General features: G+C 36.8%; 1 protein-coding gene across 1 annotated transcript in view; it reads right to left on the bottom strand.

The window, feature by feature from the left end:
• SNW1 (SNW domain containing 1) overlaps positions 1-19,612 on the bottom strand; it is a 32,595-nt gene that overhangs the window by 700 nt on the left and 12,283 nt on the right. Inside the window, exons 4-13 of the mRNA XM_024737843.1 lie at positions 15,151-15,246; positions 14,952-15,058; positions 13,931-14,035; positions 11,856-11,925; positions 11,106-11,171; positions 9,372-9,488; positions 6,547-6,688; positions 3,669-3,765; positions 573-690; positions 67-230 (exon numbers count right to left, since the gene is read on the bottom strand). Of these exons, the coding sequence (XP_024593611.1) occupies positions 67-230; positions 573-690; positions 3,669-3,765; positions 6,547-6,688; positions 9,372-9,488; positions 11,106-11,171; positions 11,856-11,925; positions 13,931-14,035; positions 14,952-15,058; positions 15,151-15,246 (1,082 nt within the window). The remainder of the gene's footprint in view (positions 1-66; positions 231-572; positions 691-3,668; positions 3,766-6,546; positions 6,689-9,371; positions 9,489-11,105; positions 11,172-11,855; positions 11,926-13,930; positions 14,036-14,951; positions 15,059-15,150; positions 15,247-19,612) is intronic.

The raw sequence follows: 19,612 nt of genomic DNA, 5'->3' as shown, positions 1-19,612 counted from the left end.
AGAAACGACCATGAACTACTTTGTTTTCACTGGTGCAGACACAAACTAAACTGTCTGCCTTGGTACCTGTTAGTCTTTATTCTGGCTTCTAGGTCATCACCATACATGTCCTTGTCCAGATTTTTACTGGGCCTGTAAATATTCTGGGCCATGTCTTTACCACCTCTCCAGGCTTGATCATAAACATTGTAAATTTCATCTTCTCCACCTGCAAAACCACTGTCCATACCCTGTGGAAAAATAGAGGATGTTAAAAATGTACATGTTATTATTTATTAAAAGTTGAATCTGATTACATTCTTGCAAAGAGTAAAAACCCTTGCTCATTTATAGCTCACATTTTCAATAATCTGAACTGCAAATAAAAAGGTCATTAAAGAACAGTCACAAAGTCCATTAACTTTTGTTCATACCCGCTTTGGGTTCTTAGGTTAAATGTGATGCTCACTAACAACCGACTGCTTTAGTGTAGCGGTCTTTAAAATTGGAGGATACTAGTATGTTAATTTCCTTTTCCCTGAGGGTTGGTATTCATCAACAGCTAATACATGCTATTTCTAGACTCTTTGTACCTTGGATTGGTTGAAGAGCCTTTGGTCATACTGAACATCATTGGAAGTCCGAGGATTGGGCACACCCAGAGCAATGACTTCGCTGATATCTCGATTTTCATTTCTCTGCAGTTTCGACCTGTTTTGAAATACCATGCCACAAACTGAAAATTCTTCACAAACAAGTTGAATTTCCACTTAAATACAATCGATATCAGAAGCAGAGTAAATATGTACATTCACATCTTGTGAATATATATATTCCTTGATAATGCATAATCAGGATGGCAGCTCTTAAGGCATTTCAGATACGTGATTATAAGAGATAGGGTTTTACAGTTAAGCCTTCATGACAGCAGAAAAGAACTGCTAAGAGACTCTTCTTTCCTTGAGATAAAATTGGTATATAACATTATATAAGTTTCAGGACTACAACATAATTCGGCATCTGTATACCCTACACAAAGTGATCACCAAAAGTCTAGTTACTGTCCATCACCATACAATTGACCTTCAGCCATTTCACCAATCCCTCAACCCCCTTCCCCTCTGGTAACCACCAATCTGTTTTCTGTATCTATGAGTTTGTTTTTATTTTGTTCAGTTTTTGTAGACTTCACAAGAGTGAAATCACACAGTATTTTTCTTTCTCTGACTTGTTTCACTTGGCATAATACCCTCAAGGTTCATCCATGTTGTCACAAATGGCAGGATTTCATTTTTATGCCTGAGTTGTATTCTAGTGTACACACACATGCCCCAGATCATCTTTATCCATTCATCTGTTGATGGGCACTTGGCTTCCACATCTTGGCTATTGTAAATAATGCTGCAGTGAACACAGGGATGCATATACTTTTTTGAATTCATGTTTTTGTATTCTTCAGAAAAATGCCCAGAAGTGGAATAGCTGGATCATATGGTAGTTCTATTCTTAATTTTTTAAGGAATCTCCATAGTGTTTTCCATACTGACTGCACCAATTTATATTCCCACAAACAGTGCATGAGGGTTCTCTTTTCTCCACATCCTCTCCAATGCTTGCTATTTCTTGTCTTTCTGATAACAGCCATTCTAACAGGTGTGTGGTTTTAATTTGCATTTCCCTATTAATTAGTGATGTTGATTATCTTTTCATATGCCTGTTGACCATCTGCATATCTTCTTTGCAAAAATGTCTATCCAGATCCTCTGCCCATTTAATTGGGTTTGTGTTTTTGTTGTTGAGTTGTATGAGTTCTTTATATATTTTAGATATTAATCCCTTGTGGGATATATGATTTGCAAGTATCTTCTCCCATTCAGTAGGTTGCCTTTTCGTTTTGAAGATGGTTTCCTTCACCGTGCAGAAGTTTTTAGTTTAATATAGTCCCATTTATTTTTCCTTTTGCTTCCTTTGACTTTGGAGTCAGATTCACAAAAAACATTGCTAAGACCAATGTCAAAGAGCTTATTACTACTTGTGTTTTCTTCTAGGAATTTTATGGTTTAAGGTTTTACATTCAAATCCTTAATTCATTTTGAGTTAATTTTTGTGCATGGTGTAAGATAGTGATCTAGTTTCATTCTTTTGCCTGTAGCTGTCCAGTTTTTCCAATACCATTTATTGAAGAGACTGTCCTTTCTCAAAAGAATCATTCTTGATATGGAAGTCTTTAATACAAGCAATCACCTTGTAATGCATGCTGAGATATGAAACTGCTATGGTCTATATCTGCTATTATAAAGGGTTAGGGGGAGTAGATGCAAATTAGATGTATCACACGAATCATTTTCAATAAGCTAGAGTCAGTTCTTTTACCTAACCACACTTAGTAAGTTTATTCTATTAGAATTCTGAGGTAAACATGTCAATGACTGGATTACTCAGTAAGATTTCTGACATTCAGATTAACTTGATTCTCCTGTTGTTTCAGTATATATGCAATCTACATCGCAGTGATACCATAGTAACCATCATCATTTATTTTACTAGAGGCTTAGGTCTTAAAATGATTTCTATAGACAATCTAATTTTCATACAATCACAAGTTTAAAGCTTTTCTATGTTATCAATTCTTATAGTTACATTACTGGTTTTAAGGGCTCAATTTATCCACAGAGCCATTTTGATTTTTGCAGCTTGGGAATTTCAGACTAAGAGTGTCATTAACCGTGCACTTTCATACTTCGTTCCTCTCTCCTACACTCTGTACATTTAAACACAACTCTAAATTCAGATTTTCTGCTTCCCTATGACTTCACTCATCAGGGAGATGAAATATGCCATTAAACAACAAAGAATACCACCAGCAGGAATCTGTTTTAGATATGACTTGAAAAAATAGATTGTATCAGCTCAGAGGAGGATGAGAGCATGGAAAACTGCTTATTTGGAAAGAAAATGTTTTACATTTGCATTTAACCCTTACTCAGAATTCCACCTCTGTATTACAGCATGTCTTCAACGTTGCAGCAATTTCAGTCCTCGGCCTTTGGTGAACCACAAACTTCACTAATCCCTACTTTATTCCCAATCTCCATACATGTATTTCCTTTGTTCTATACAAGTCTGTACTTACTAAGAGCACTCTGTCAATTTTCCTAAGTAATTTCAAATGACAGCTCTGTCTTTCTGAATTTTAAGTAAAACTGCTCATGAAAAGAGGCTGCCCTTCACTTCTTACAAAACCTGCTCTTCTTCCCCACTGTACTTGGTACAGTACTCTGCACGTGAAAGGATCTCAATAAAGGTACAGAAGCTTATTTCCTGTCTAGAGGAATAGGCACATGATAAATTTGTCTCACCATTTGAAACAGGAAAACAACAGACCAGAACAGGCATATCCACGACTTTCTATTCACAAACATGATCTCAATTCCCTTTTCTATATCCCCATCATTCTCAATTCTAGCTGACTCTACAAGGTAATGCAAGAAAAGATAACTTCCATGGATAGTTACTTCTTCTGCTAAGACAGAGTAAGCAGTTAAGTGCAAGAAAATAAGTGCTGATTTATTATCAACCTGAAGAGGAAAGAGAGAGAAGCAAACTGGTCTTAGTGCACTAAACCTCCTCTCTAAAAGGTTCACAGAGGCCACTCTTCATAATTTGTATTTATCTCAAATAGTACCTACCTCTTATCTGGAGCTGCCCTGGAAAGATTCCGGTCATGCTGTCTCTCTTTTCGCCTGTCATGCCGGATTTCATCCCTCTCACGTGCCTCCCCATCCTCTGTGTGGACACAGTTGAAAATTATTATTATTTTTTTCAGTATGCGGGCCTCTCACTGTTGTGGCCTCTCCCATTGCAGAGCACAGGCTCTGGATGCGCAGGCCCAGAGGCCATGGCTCACTGGCCCAGCTGCTCCGCGGCATGTGGGATCTTCCCGGACCGGGGCACAAACCCATGTCCCCTGCATCGGCAGGCGGACTCTCAACCACTGCGCCACCAGGGAAGCCCTGAAAATTATTTTATCACTATATTACCCATTAATATTTTGAACAAGAGAATATTCTTTAACCTTAGACAGAAAAATCCATGAATTTCTTTGTACTCACATTCAGCCCTTTTAACCTTACTTGCAATTAATTTAAATCCAACAGTATTCATTTAATGTTTGAATGTGAATTCCAGAATCATGCATGCAGCTAAAGTGTTTAGGCATGAAGTGTACTGATATCTTTATGAAACACATCAAAGTAGTATGGTGGATTAACAGATGTAAAGAGAGCTGGATAGGTATGTGATAAAGCAAATTTAGCAATGCTAATAGTTTTTAAATAAATGTTAACTGTAGAATCTAGGTGGTGGAGATATGGGTTTTCATTGTACAATTCTTTCAACTTTTCTATGTGTTTTAAAATTTTCATAATAAAATGTCAGGAAAAAAGAATTATGCAAAGTTTATCCTTATATTTTCAAAGACTGACTTTGAATAAAGAACCTTTTGCTCATGGTACATTGGGGCTGGCTGCACCTTGATCTGTATCTATTGTGTTTATGTCTATCTTCATTTCTCTCCCCTCTCCAGGCTGAAGGGATATAGTGTAGATATAGAAGGAATACAGTGTAGAGCATGAGCTTTGGAGCCAGACTGTGTGGATTCAAATCCTGTTTCTACAACAGAGTAGCAAATGTGAAATTGTGCTGATGACTTAACCCCTCTGAGACTTCGTCTCCTCCTCTGTAAAACAGTGATAATAACAGAACCACCACATAGGGTTGCTGTAGGGATTATATAAGGTAATATATGTAAAGTGCTCAGAGTGGTGCCTGCCATAATAAACACTCAATAAGCGTTAGCTTTTATTAATATTTGGCAGGATATTTTTAAAATTTTTAACTAATTTCTCAAGAACCATTCTGTTTTTTTTTTAAATCAGTTTAGAGAACTTAGATACAGGGAAGTTTTACTCTGAATGACCTTCAGAGGCTAGGTTACAACAGGTAGCTTTTAAAATCTTGCCTCACTAAGACATTTATATATGATTCAAGGAAGTGGATTACTACTTATAACCTTAGTTACTTCCCTACAGTTGAACTCTAGACTCCTATAACAAATTGTCTGCTTGACACCTCCATTTTAAACTTAACATGTCCACAACTAAACTCTTAATCTTTCCCTCTCAAATCTCTTCCCCCTGCAGTCTTCTCAATATTAGTAAATGGCAACTCAATCCTTCTCAAATATTTAGATCAAAACTTCTAGAGTCATCCTTGACTCCATTTCTGTCATTCCTCTACCAAATCCATAAGCAAATTTTGTCAGCTCTACTTCCAAAATACTTCCAGTAACTGACCATGTTTTCACTACCTCTCATTATTATCTCTCATCTGGATTACTGCAATAGCTTTCCAAACGGTTTCCCTGCTTCTCCAAATGACCATTCCATAGCCTTCTAACATATGCAAAATCATGTCACTCTGCTCAAAACTCTTCAAATTGCTTCCCTTGTTACTTGAAGTAAAAGCTATGTTCTTACAACGACTAGAAGGCATACATGACCTGGCCGCTTTGCCCTAACTACTCTGACACCTCATCTCCTACTGCTTAGCTTTCTCAGTCTAATCCACCCATACTGGCCTCCTGCTTTTCCTTGAACACACCAGTTATACTCCCAACTCAGGGCCTTTGCACTTGCTGTTCCTTCTATCTGGGATGCTCCTCCCTCAGATATCCATATGGCTTAGCACAAGTGTTTGTGTTAATGTTACTATCACAGAAGTGAGGCCTATTCCAACCACCCTCTCCTTCTGGCACTTTTATACTCCTTCTCTGTTTTATTTTTCTCCATAGCTATTATCACCTTCTAATATACTATATGACTAACTTTTTTTGGTCTATCTACATTCACTAAAATGCTCACTGCTATACCCCCTACCTGTCTAGTAGAAAACTCTGTGTCTAGAAGAGAGCCTTGCACACAGTAGGTGCTCAGTATGAACTGAATGAATAATTACACTAGTCTAGGATTTATTAATGAAAGAAAAACTACCCTCATAATTTTCTTGAATTAGAATTAGTCTTCTCACTCTACCTGAATTAAAATACCAATGTAGACCACTAGATAAAGCCAGAGAGAAAATACTGGCAAATTTAATGATCAAAGGCCTAAAAGATAGAAAAACTCTGGATCAGTTTACCATGTGGGGGAGATGAATTATTCAGTTGGAGATAAGATTTCTCTAAGTTTCAAGAAAATTAAAATAAGAGAAAACTAAGCCTATCATTTGAGTAATATGTGATTTTTGAAAGTATACTGCTCAGAACTTTAAAAACTTCTGGTGTTCTTGCATATTAGAGGCCCACATGTAAATACACATTCTTTATTTTCTACTGCTTCAGCTTAATAAGGCAGAAATTACTGTTTCACTTCTAAATTATTTCTGAAATATCTGTATTTTCTTTATATGTATGTACTGCTTCTGTATGCAATAAAAAATAGAGATTTTCTAAAATGAGATAGATATTATTAACAATGCAAATTCAGTTTAGTAATGAGTATGTCATACCTTTTTCCACATGGGTTTTGATCCCAGCTCTTCTCTCCCTGGCTTTCTGGGCCATTTCTCTAAGTTTCTCTTCATGTTTCTCCTTTTCTTTTTGAGCCATCTTTCTCTCTACTTGAGCACGCATTTCCACAGCTTCACGAGCCTGTTAGTAAAGTCAGATGTTAAATAAGACACTACTGGGGATAAAGAATTACAGCTGTCATGTAATTCCCTGACTAAACTCTGGCTTGAAAGAAGTTATAAAGAATTCAAATTTGTTACTGCCGATTAAAACAAAGATTCTTGTCTACAAAAAGATTACTTGCCTAGACGACATTGCAAATTTAGCTTTTTCACTCAGAGAAATGTTTTAGTGGTTGAAACTATAGTGACCCCAATCAATCTTATAAGTCAGTGTTTCACTAATGTTTCCTCAGAAACAACCTAAAAAATAAAATTAAACAAGATTCCAGTAAAGCAAATTTCAATATCAATAACAGGAACTGGTTATATTCTCAAAATCAATCAGACCAACTCAAGATAAAGCCTTAGAGGGCAGATAGCAGATTAAATAAAGAATGTTCAAAAGACAAGGAAGGACACTACATAATGATCAAGGGATCAATCCAAGAAGAAGATATAACAATTATAAATATATATGCACCCAACATAGGAGCACCTCAATACATAAGGCAACTCCTAACAGCTATAATAGAGGAAATCGACAGTAACACAATAATGGTGGGGGGCTTTAACACCTCACTTACACCAATGGACAGATCATCCAAAATGAAAATAAATAAGAAAACACAAGCTTTAAATGACAAAATAGACCAGATAGATTTAATTGACATTCCATCCAAAAACAGCAGATTACACTTTCTTCTCAAGTGCGCACGGAACATTCTCCAGGATAGATCACACCTTGGGTGACAAATCCAGCCTCAGTAAATTTAAGAAAATTGAAATCATATCAAGCATCTTTTCTGACCACAACGCTGTAAGATTAGAAATGAATTACAGGGAAAAAAACCCTAAAAAACACAAACACATGGAGGCTAAACAATACATTACTAAATAACCAAGGGATAACTGAAGAAATCAAAGAGGAAATCAAAAACTACCTACAGACAAATGACAATGACGATCGAAAACCTATGGGATGCAGCAAAAGCAGTTCTAAGAGGGAAGTTTATAGCTATAAAGCCTACCTCAAGAAACAGGAAAAATCTCAAATAAACAATCTAACCTTACACCTAAAGGAACCATAGAAAGAAGAACAAACAAAACGAAAGTTAGCAGAAGGAAAGAAATCATAAAGATCAGAGCAGAAATAAATGAAATAGAAACAAAGAAAACAACAGCAAAGATCAATAAAACTAAAAGCTGGTTTTTTAAGAAGATAAACAAAATTGATAAACCATTATATATAAATAGCTCATGCAGCTCAATATTAAAAAAAACAAGCAACCCAATCCAAAAATGGGCAGAAGACCTAAATAGACATTTCTTCAAAGAAGACATACAGATGGCTGAGAAGCACATCAAAAGCTGCTCAACATGACTAACTATTAGAGAAATGCAAATCAAAACTACAATGAGGTATCTCCTCACAGCTGTTAGAATGGGCATCAGAAAATCTACTAACAACAAATGCTGGAGAGGGTGTGGAGCAAAGAGAACCCTCTTGCACTGTTGGTGGGAATGTAAATTGATACAGCCACTATGAAAAACTGTATGGAGGTTCCTTAGAAAACTAAACATAGAATTACCATATGACCCAGCAATCCCACTACTGGGCATATACCCAGAGAAAACCATAATTCAAAGACACATGCACCTCAATGTTCACTGCAGCACTATTTACAATAGCCAGGTCATGGAAGCAACCTAAATACTCATCGACAGATGAATAGATAAAGAAGATGTGGTAAATATATACAATGAAATATTACTCAGCCATAAAAGAGGAATCAAATTGGGTCATTTGTAGAGATGTGGATGGATCTAAAGACTGTCATACAGAGTGAAGTAAGTCAGAAAGAGAAAAACAAATTGTATATTAACGCATATATGTGGAACCTAGAAAAATGGTACAGATGAACCGGTTTGCAGGGCAGAAGTTGACACACATGCAGAGAAGAAATGTATGGACACCAAGGGGGAAAAGTGGCGGGTGTGTGTGTGTGATGAATTGGGAGACTGAGACTGACATTTATACACTGATGTGGATAAAATGGATGACTAATAAGAACTTGCTGTATAACAAGATAAATAAAATTCAAAAAAAAAAGATAAAGCCTTAGTGTAGATGTGCAAGAGATAATTTCCATAAGGGTGCTCACTGTGATACAGAAGGTGTACTCTTCTATGTTCTATACACATGCCATGATGTATGTAAAGTTCAAATACACATATTAATACCATGATATTAATAGACAGCCAATATTATGAATGTCATGTTCTATAGCATTCAACACATCGGAATGTTTATTTGCCCCTCCCTGATACCTTTTGGGAGATACCTACATTTAAAAGAGAGAAAAATGATGAAACCTAAAAAGAGCAGCTGGCAATCTTCCCAAAATGTGATCAGCCTAGTTAATCATTATTCTGGAATGTTGTGAGGAATCCGAACCACCAGTGGTGAGGAAGGTGTTCGAGTCTACGAACGCTGAGACCAGGTACAGAGCTGCAACCAGCACCTGTCATCTCTCGAACACATCCACAGGTGACAGCCTCTTCAGGTACTCAGCAGTGTAGCTAAAATAACAGTATCTTAGGTAACTGAGAACGGATTTACAAATTATCAAGAGCATTAAACAACTTAATTATAATAGATCAACCTTCCGATCAGCAATGTAGAGGGCTTCGGCCAGTTTTGCAAAATTTTCATTGATGTGAACTGTCTGCAGTCCTCTTCCATCCGCTGCCAGACGTTTATCTAATGGAATTGTATAACCCTAGTGTGAAGGCAGATAGAAAACACTGGTCACAAAAGAGCTACTGCAGAGTCTTTAAAACTAGATTTATATATGTCCGTTTTGACAACCATTTAAAGTTTTTTCCTTACATCTTTCTTCACAATTAAGCAACAATAGCAGCAGCTAACAATGAGTGTTTTGTGTGGAGGATTGTTTAAGCACTTTATATCCATGGCCTCATTTAACCTTCACATCAATTCTGTAAGACTGGTAACATTATTATTTCCATTTCACAAATAAGGATACTGAGGTAACGTCCCCAAGGTCATACAGTTAATAAACAGACAAACTAGGATTTAAACTTGGGAAGTATGATTTCAGAGTGCACGCTCTGGGAAAACAGATTCTCATGTTAAGTTTGTGGGTTATAATAAAAGGAAATCACTATCAAATAGTTAATAGTTGTTCATCAAGTAGATGTAACAGCCATACAAAGGTAGAACAAATCACTAAAATCAGTGTCTATAGGTAGCGTAATCTGCTATACTGTTCTCATGACTTGTCAGATTCTAGGAACCCTGCAAGTTTTAGTAAATGGAAAAAAGATAAAATTTGCTAGACAACTAAGATTCTGTGTTTTGAAATTTTGCATCCTACTTCAACAACTCAAGGAACACGTTTGAACATTCATGTAATTTTCAGGCTTAGCTTTATTTTTCCAGATTTCTGACTAGACTCCCAAATACTGACCTCTAGTCCATGGTCTTTATTCCCAATATAAGGAAGTGTTACAGAGTCAGCTCAAGATACCATAGTTACATACATATTAATCAATCCAAACCAGACCACCCAACAATCTTTTTGTTTCAGGATGAGTGTATAACTTCTTTTTTTTTTTTGGACACGCTGCACAGCTTGTGGGATCTTACTTCCCCGACCAGGGACTGAACCCGGGCCCTTGGCAGTGAAAGTGCGGAGTCTTATCCACTGGACCACCAGGGAATTCCCTAACTTCCTTTAAGGAATAATTTATATTTAAACCATGGGTTAAAGTAGCCTTCTTCACCCATCAACATCAGAATCATGAAATATTATTTGAGAGAAAAGAGGAAACAGTGATTAGGAAATTTAGTCTGCATTATTTTACAGATTCTTCATGACTCCTGGTAGCTTTGGTGATTAGTACATATAGTTTATACTTGCATTGTTATAAAGAGAAACAAGTAATTTAAAAATTAAAGCAATGAATATATCCAAACATTTACTCTGTTTTGTCATATGATTATTTAAATTGGTTTAAATCCTTTCAGGAAGAATTTTAGATATAAATTTGAGTTTTCTAAAGAATACTATCTTTCATTGATACGTTACTTTATTCTACCCTTTCCTTCTCTATATGCTTCTAGTAACTACAATTTACTAGGAGAATCCACATGGTATTCATGTGCCTGGCATACTAACATTTCTATTACATTAAAATAAAAAGAGAAAAGTCACATAAGTTGAGTGTTCCTTCTTGAAAATCTTCAGCTAAATGAGATGCTGAGGTTTCAACTAAAGGTACCCAGGCTGAAGGTCCTTCCTGGGTGTTTTCCAGGAGGTTCTAAAACTAAGACAAGTTAATTACCTTTTATGATTTTATGACAAGTTAATTACCTTTGCATTTTTCCAGTTTGAAATACAGGGAGGAATCTTCCACTCTTGTTGTTCCTTCACGGTCATCTGAATTGAGAAAAGAGAGGAAGAAGAGACATTTTTAGATTTATAGTCTAGCTAAAAACCTAAGTGCAATCTTTCTCTTCAAAGACAGCTCAGTATACACTACATATGGATGGATTTAGTCAAAGGTCCTAATTCCATTTGTTTGGTGGCACTATATACTATGTTCCCATATCATGGGTTCTAGTAATAACTTTAATATAAAAAATGGAAAATAATCTATAAATTATTTTTGACAGTTATAAATGCAGTATTTTTACATATTTAAACTGATGTGACTTCTTTCAGATGAGAAACTTGTTTTTTTAGTTGGGTAATAAAATATATCTAAAAAAAGCCACTTGGACTATGAAGCACAGACTTAATGATCCCAGGTACTTCCTTCCTATAACTATGATAACATTCTTCTTGTCAAATACCAGACCCTTTTCATTCCATTAAATGCAGGGGTTAGGTTAATAATAATAAAACTACTAGCTAACATTTTACATACATTCTCATAGGCACTCTGGAACTGCATGTTATAGTCTTGAGTGGGTCCCTATTTGGTCTTGCAAAACAAATTAAAGAAACTAAGTGTGGTGAAATGTAACTACATAGGCATCTAGACTTTATTCTATGCGAGGTTATTTATAAAATTAGTAATCATGAGTACAAAAAGAGATTTTAAACTAGAGCAAAGATTACCTTTCGGCTAGGAGAATGCATGACAGGTGCAGGAGGAGAAGGTGGTCCCCGGGGAATTTTCTTATTAATCCTGAAGGATAAACCAAAGCACAACCACAGAGTGATACAGATTTTTCCTTTTTAGTTAATATGTCGTCTCCCCTCCTTATTTTTTATTATGTAAAGCTTCAAACAGATACAAAAACAGAGTATATAACAAATGTCCACCTATAATATAGCAACGCGTTGAGAAGCTAGAGCTGGTGTATTCAATTAAGAATGTGCAGATTATGACCTGCTGAATGAGGGGCACAAGACACCCACCCAGGGTCCGCAGATAGCTCTCTGAGCATCCAAGCTCCCACTCTGGGGAAGTGAAACCCATTGGGTTGTTTCAATTAAAGGTGCAGTTTTAATACACCCACCTGAAGAAGTAGAGTCACAAGATTTATTATTACTTTCAGATCCCAGAAGTGAGGAGTGAGGAACGAGGAAAGAACTGGAGGAAGGATAATCTTCTGTCCTAGGCCACAAGTGAGCAGGAGATGGAGAGCAGCATAGCAATACCTATTACTTATAAGGTAGTTGGGACAGAGGATACTAACTTTTCCTGGGGCTTAACTCTAAGTAGTTATAGTCACCCTTTGGTATCTGAGGAGGATTGGTTCCTCGACGCCTGAGGATACCAAAAGCCGTGAATGCTCAAGTCCTTTATTAAAGTGGCGTAGGGGCTTCCTTGGTGGCACAGTGGTTGAGAGTCCGCCTGCCGATGCTAGCGGACACGGGTTCGTGCCTGGGTCTGGGAAGAGCTCACATGCCACGGAGCGGCTGGGCCCGTGAGCCATGGCCGCTGAGCCTGCGTGTCCGGAGCCTGTGCTCCGCAACGGGAGAGGCCACGACAGTGAGAGGCCCGCATACAGAAAAAAAAAAAAAAAAAAGTGGCGTAGTATCTGCATATAACCTATTATATACTTTACATCATTTCTAGATTACGTATAATACCTAATACAATGTAAATGTTATATAAATAGTTCTGGTAGGTGTGGCAAATTAAGTTTTGCTTTTGAGAACTTTCTGGACTTTTTTTTTTTACAAACAATTCTTTTGGCCATGCCACGCGGCATGTGGGATCTTAGCTCCCCGACCAGGGACTGAGCCCGTGCCCCCTGCAGTGGAAGCACAGAGTACTAACCACTTGACCACCAGGGAAAACCTTCCCAAATATTTTTGATCTGTGGTTGGTTGGAACAACGGGCGCAGAACCTGCAGATACAAAGGGCCAACTATATTTTAAAAGGTTCCCTCGGAAAGGCAAAGTGGGAACTTATGACCGGCATCCTAAACACAAGTCTTAATCTAAATGTCCAGTCTCTAGGTGTGAGCAGGGCTATCATACTGTAAAATGCCTAGGCAGCAACTCAGGAAAAAAAAAGTTGTTTCCCTCCAAAGTTGTTTTTCTCACCACAACCACTCATCTTCAACAATTATTAAAACACAGCCAACTCTGTCATCATCATTACCCACTTCACCTCCACACTATTAACATCATTTCATCGAGCAATATATTTTTGCCTTCTTAAGAAACAGCTTTATTGAGGTACAACTAATGTACAATTAACTATACATGATGTGTACAATCTGATTAACTTCTGACACAAGTAAATACCTGTGAAACCATCATCACAATCAAAATAGTGAAGATACCCATCACTACCAAAAGTTTCTGCATGCCCCTTTGCCTATCCCTCTTTTTCCTCTCATCGCCTATCCATACTCCCTCCTTCCCAGCAGGCAACCACTGATCTGCTTCCTGTCATCGTAGACTAGTTTGCATTTTCTAGAGTTCTATATGAAAAGAATCATACAGTATGTACTTGTTTGTGTCTCACTTCTTTCACTCAGCATAATTATTTTGAGATTCACCCATTTCACTTTACTGCACATATTAAATAAAGTTTATTCCTTTTTATTGCTCAACAGTATTCCACGTATAGATGTCTCACGATCTGTTTACCCATCTACATGTTGATATACATTTTCCTCCTTTGATATCTCTTTAGGAATAGTGGTTCCTTCTCATGAAACCACCTACTTACTTGAACCTTGGAGGTTCCATCGGATCTTTCTGCATTTCCACCATTCGAATAACTCTCTGTTTAGCTCCAGAGTTGAAGGCCACTCCTTGTTGAGATGGTGTGTATCTAAAGAATGTAGATGAAACTAAAGGTATAACCAGTTCAAGTTTTCAATAGGTATTTTTCTTCTATTACAATCCTAAACTGGACTACACTGTCAATTTCTCTCACAAAGTATTAATCGAAAATTGCAACAAAATTTAGGCAGAGCAGATAGCAACAGAGATAAGAGAACTAACAGCAATTCTGAGTTATAAGCACAATGTAAACTATAGCTGTATTAATTTGCAAATAATTCATCACAGTCCATTTTGAACCATGGAAGCCACAGTGTTCAATTTCACAGATAAGAGGTCTAAAAAATAGCACCTATTTTGTAAGTCTGCACCTATTTGAGGAAAAAATGCCTCATAATATCCTAAGCAAGCAACTTATAGTTAGTAGTTTTTGACTAAGCATAGGCTGTATAACAGAAAGAATAATGGCAGCAGTCCTACCAGCTCTCAATTCTCCGTTAATATCTATATATGAATCATCTTTCCACATAAAGATTTAGTTGCGTGAAATCCCTCAAAATTTGGAAGTATTATAAGGATGCCTATTATTATATAAATGATATTAATATTTATAGTATACTATTATATTAAATAATTATAATAGTATTATACTATATAATATTTCCAATATACTGTTATATAAAAATGGAAAACTATAATCATTGTGGCTTGCATCACATACTCTATGTAATTGTTAATTTCTAAAAACAAAAAATGTTTTTAAAATAGCATAATAGCTAATATCTTACAAGTGGATAGCTTAAAATATTCTGCTTTCAACTGAATGCACAAAGAGTCAATAGGCTTCAAGTCATTATTCAAAAAACTGCATTTACAGTTGTGACTAAAGATAGTGAAAGAATACCAGGACCCCCAACTCCAGTCACTTCCCACATGAAACTAAAACCTCCAGGCATGATTCATACCGGATATACTGAGCAGGAGCCAGTTTATCAGCTGCTCGGACTGGCATGGCTGCAGCAACCTTCTGCGATACAGATTTTTCTAAGGCTACCCTTGTCTTTTCTGTTATCTGAAATAAGAAACAACACATTGAGTGGTTTGAAAGTTAATAAAGATGTAAAACGTCATCTAAACTAATTATATATATAAATTCCCAGTTACCTCTTTAATGGCTTCTTCATCAGGTCTTTGCAGGTCTGGGTCATCTGCATTCATGACTTCTTTGGGAACCAGGTCAGTGTACTTGCTATAAATGACCTAAAATGTTCAAACAAAAGCAGGCTTAAGAAAAGCAAAGAATGAAGAGAAGCAACCTCATTAAGTCATTTCAGAAGTCAAAATGTCCTCTCAGCACACTTATAAATTTAGGACACAGATTTTGTCTTTTAGATTTTAAAACCAAGGAAGTTTAAAATATATATACACAAATTGCTGCCCTGGCTATAAAAGTTAATAATTTTCCTCTGACCTCATGCATTTAAATTATTCGAGATCGTCTAATCAAGTCAGTGTCCAAATAAATTGTGCCAACGAAATCTTATGCATCAGTGATCCCTATTTTTGAGCCTCACTAGGACTTGAAATTAATGATGATATAAACTGCCTATAGCACCATTATCTTGGATTACAAGCTCACTGGAATTTAAGTCAGGTTACTGAATAATTTCCAAATTCAGGAGGCCTAAAAAATTTCATTGACCTCGCCCTACTTATAATGTTTGTCTTTTATGGCATCAACTCTATTCATAGACTAAGAAAATGAACATATGCCATGGTCAAAAAACCCAGAACACTTTCTTCCATGAAAAAAAAAATTCTACACACATACCTTATTTTACACTCATTATCCAAATTTAGGACTGTTATCTGATTGGTAGGCCTCTGCCGAACAGAATATTACTGACTTTCATGTCCATCTATCCTTTCGAATACTTCCATAATAACTTACATGGAAGATTTTATAGAAAAACAGAAGTACTGGAAATTTAACAGATAAGCAGCATTCTAGATTTTGCTGCTTGAGTTAGGAATTCTTTGACACACACAGAGATAAAGGACAACTTATAAATATGAAAGAAAACCAAATTCCTGGGCACTTGAGATCTTCAGAAATTTTCTGCAGAAGAAAATGTTTACTACTATAAGTCAAAGTCTTATATCAATAATTGCATTCTACCATGACATTCCTTAAAACAGCTTAAAGGAAATGCATGCTATTGCTAATTTCTCACTCCAAACAACAGAGCAAAAAAACTTAATGGCCTATACGACCTGACCTGGCTTTGCCTACAGCTTCAATCTTCCCCTGTACCTCTCGCTCCCTCATTCTTTATGCTTCAGTCACATGGACTCTTCTGTTTTTCGAACACAACCTGCTTTCCCCCAATTCTGGGCCTTTACAGAGTATTGCTCCCGGTTCTTCAATTGGGTTCTCAACCTGAGTCTTCGTTCAAAGGTCAGGTATGCAAGGGGGAGGCCTCCTATGACCACCCTCACTAAAGGAGCAACCCCTCCCTACCCAATCATTCAGTGTCACAGAACTCTGTTTACTCTCTTCAAAGCACTGCTTACAGTATGAAATTATTATCTACTTTAAATCTTTACCTGTCGTGCCCATTAAAGTAATAACAATTATAATAGGTAACATTTATTAAGCACTTATTTTGTGCCACTGTTCTTTTGCTTTATATATATAAACTAACTTTCGCATCAACCCTATGAAGTGTGCACTATGATTATACCTACATTATTGATGAGGAATCTCTCATTCATTAAAGTATCTACAGTGCTTCTAACAATGCTTGGTCCCCAGGAGGCATTCAGTCAATCGTTTTTGTACAAATGATTGAACATATGACTTTCAGAGAGGCTCTATTCTATGCTAAAGGTACATATATTTTGGGCCTGCAGAATGTTCTACATAAGCTGTTGATTTCCTGGAAAAACTGTATCATGACTATAGACTGAAATCTCTAGCTTTTTTTTCTCAGGAATAAGAAAAGGGAGCAGGTAAGAAATGTAGATAATTTACCACAAAACATGTCTATTGATATGGGAACTACTAGTGTCACCATCCTCTCAGAGTGTTCATTTTGGAAGGGACCCTAAAGCTCACGCCAGTGAGAGAAGCAAGGCTCAGTGCGTTAAGATCACACAGCTTGTAGCTGACCTCAAAAGTTTTACTTCTTGGGCTTCCCTGGTGGCGCAGTGGTTAAGAATCCGCCTGCCAATGCAGGGGACACGGGTTCAAGCTCTGGTCAGGGAAGATCCCACATGCCGCAGAACAACTAAGCCCGTGCGCCACAACTACTGAGCCTGCGCTCTAGAGCATGAGAGCCACAACTACTGAGCCTGCGTGCCGCAACTACTGATGCCCGCGTGCCTAGAGCCCATGCTCTGCCAACAAGAGAAGCCACCGCAGTGAGAAGCCCACGCACTGCAATGAAGAGCAGCCCTGGCTCGCCGCAACTAGAGAAAGCCCGCATGCAGGAACAAAGACCCAACGCAGCCAACAATAAAAACAAATTAAAAAAAAAAAGTCTTACTTCTCAGTATGGAAAAAATCTATATTGTAAGAATTAAAAGTTATATAACAGTCTCTAGAAAATAATACCAAGACTATGAAGAGTTAATTACTTCTACACAGTAATTGCTACAGGAAGGGATTCTACTCCCTGGTAGTCGTATATACTCAACATAAAGTCTCAATACTAATTTAGCATACAAGAGCCATTTGCTGCTTCTTATTTGGGTATTCCAAAGTTAATAACCCTTTAAATGAGCATCAGTAAGATTTTAGCATTTCACAAAGCTGATGAAGGACATCTGAAGAGCAAGATTCCTCCATGGTATTAACTATAAAACCCCCAATTTTTATTGCCTGAGAACCAAATGTGCTGAAGAAACTCAGTATATCTCAGGGGGCAAAGGGGCTGGGGAGGATTATCTGAAAAATTACAACATACCTTCCAAGGTATCAGGAGCACAAATGAGTTTTGTGAACAAGATAAAATAATAACTCATCTATGAAACAGAAGTTTTTTATTACTGAAAACTGGTAAAGGATGGATTGACTAAAAGGATAAGCTTGTCAGCATACCTACCATTTCAGAGGTAGAGAAAGAAAACACTGTCTTTATAGACATAGCTCGTGAAATCCTATGAACAAGGTAGTAACATACAATTTATCTTGGGGTTAAGGTTGTTTGGAGTTTTTTTGGGGGGCGGCTGAGGGGTTGAAGGCATTCTTTTAGGCAATATCATGTATGTAACATTTCCTATTTAATAATTTCAGAAGGAAAAATGTAAACACCAGGCTTTTTATTTCAAGATTTATGACTGAAGTCACAACTGGAAAAAAAAAAAGGATTTAGTTCTATTGAGATTTACTTAAAAATTTTTTTCTCCCAATTTTGTATTTTGTATTACCATTTTGTATTACCATTAAGTAATACAATTCCCAATTTTGTATTACCATTAATTTTGTATTACCATTAAGTCTTGTACACAGTATTTTGTATTACCCAATTTTGTATTACCCAATTTTGTATTACCATTAAGTCTTGTACACAGTATTTACTTTACATTTAGAGAGATCAATCGCCTTAGACTTGCCCTAGAAGATTATCCCAATTTTGTATTACCATTAAGTCTTGTACACAGTATTTACTTTACATTTAGAGAGATCAATCGCCTTAGACTTGCCCTAGAAGATTATCCCAATTTTGTATTACCATTAAGTCTTGTACACAGTATTTACTTTACATTTAGAGAGATCAATCGCCTTAGACTTGCCCTAGAAGATTATCCCTTGGAACCTTTCCTTGTTCACCTCTTATACCTACAGCTAGCATTTTCCATTCTTGCTCCTTCACTATTAATATTTCAGTGAGAAGTCCCTGGTTTCTGAAGAATGCCAGATCCCTCTGATACAAATCAGAAACCACTGCTGTATAGCGCAAATTCAATAATCCAATAAGCCATTTTCATCCTATGTCAAGGACCTTGCATATCAGCATTCTGAATGACAATGAATTTTTTTAAAAATCCCATTTTGTGCATTTAGTAGCCAATTCCTACTTCTAAAACAGGAAAATCAGTGGTTTTAACACAGGGCAATGCTAACGCCTCCAACTCCCCTCCCAGGGCCTATGAAAATATGTGAGATGTTTCTGTTTAAGACAATGGCGGCGGCGGGGGGTGGGGGGGCAGGAGGGGGCACTACTGGCATTTAATAGGTAGTGCCAGTTATGTTAAACATAATACAATGCTCAAGACAGTCCCAAATAATCAAGAAGTGTCCCCCTCCTCTAAATGCCAATGCATAGTTAATGTTGAATTATTACATGCAGTCTAGAACTTCACGCATTAATACATCCGCTTTTAAAAATAACGTATTAATTAAATTTGTATAAGGAATTCAAGTGTATATTCCAGGGTATAAAGTCCAGCAAGGAAATACATCCATCATAAACAATGTTAGAATACTCCAGGTACTCACTCTCTTCAGTATCCTTCTTCTCAACTCATTGAGTGCCCTATTCTTTTTTTTTTTAATCTTCATTGTGGTTATTTATTATAATTTTTTTAAAGCAGTCTTAGGAGCAGTTTTCGGTTCACAGCA

Source organism: Neophocaena asiaeorientalis, unplaced genomic scaffold (assembly GCF_003031525.2).
Source record: "Neophocaena asiaeorientalis asiaeorientalis breed wild unplaced genomic scaffold, Neophocaena_asiaeorientalis_V1.1 scaffold49, whole genome shotgun sequence".
NCBI classification, from domain to species: Eukaryota; Metazoa; Chordata; class Mammalia; order Artiodactyla; family Phocoenidae; genus Neophocaena; species Neophocaena asiaeorientalis.
The sequence above is the reverse complement of the archived record's forward strand: the minus strand, read 5'-3'. Positions and strand labels throughout refer to the sequence as shown.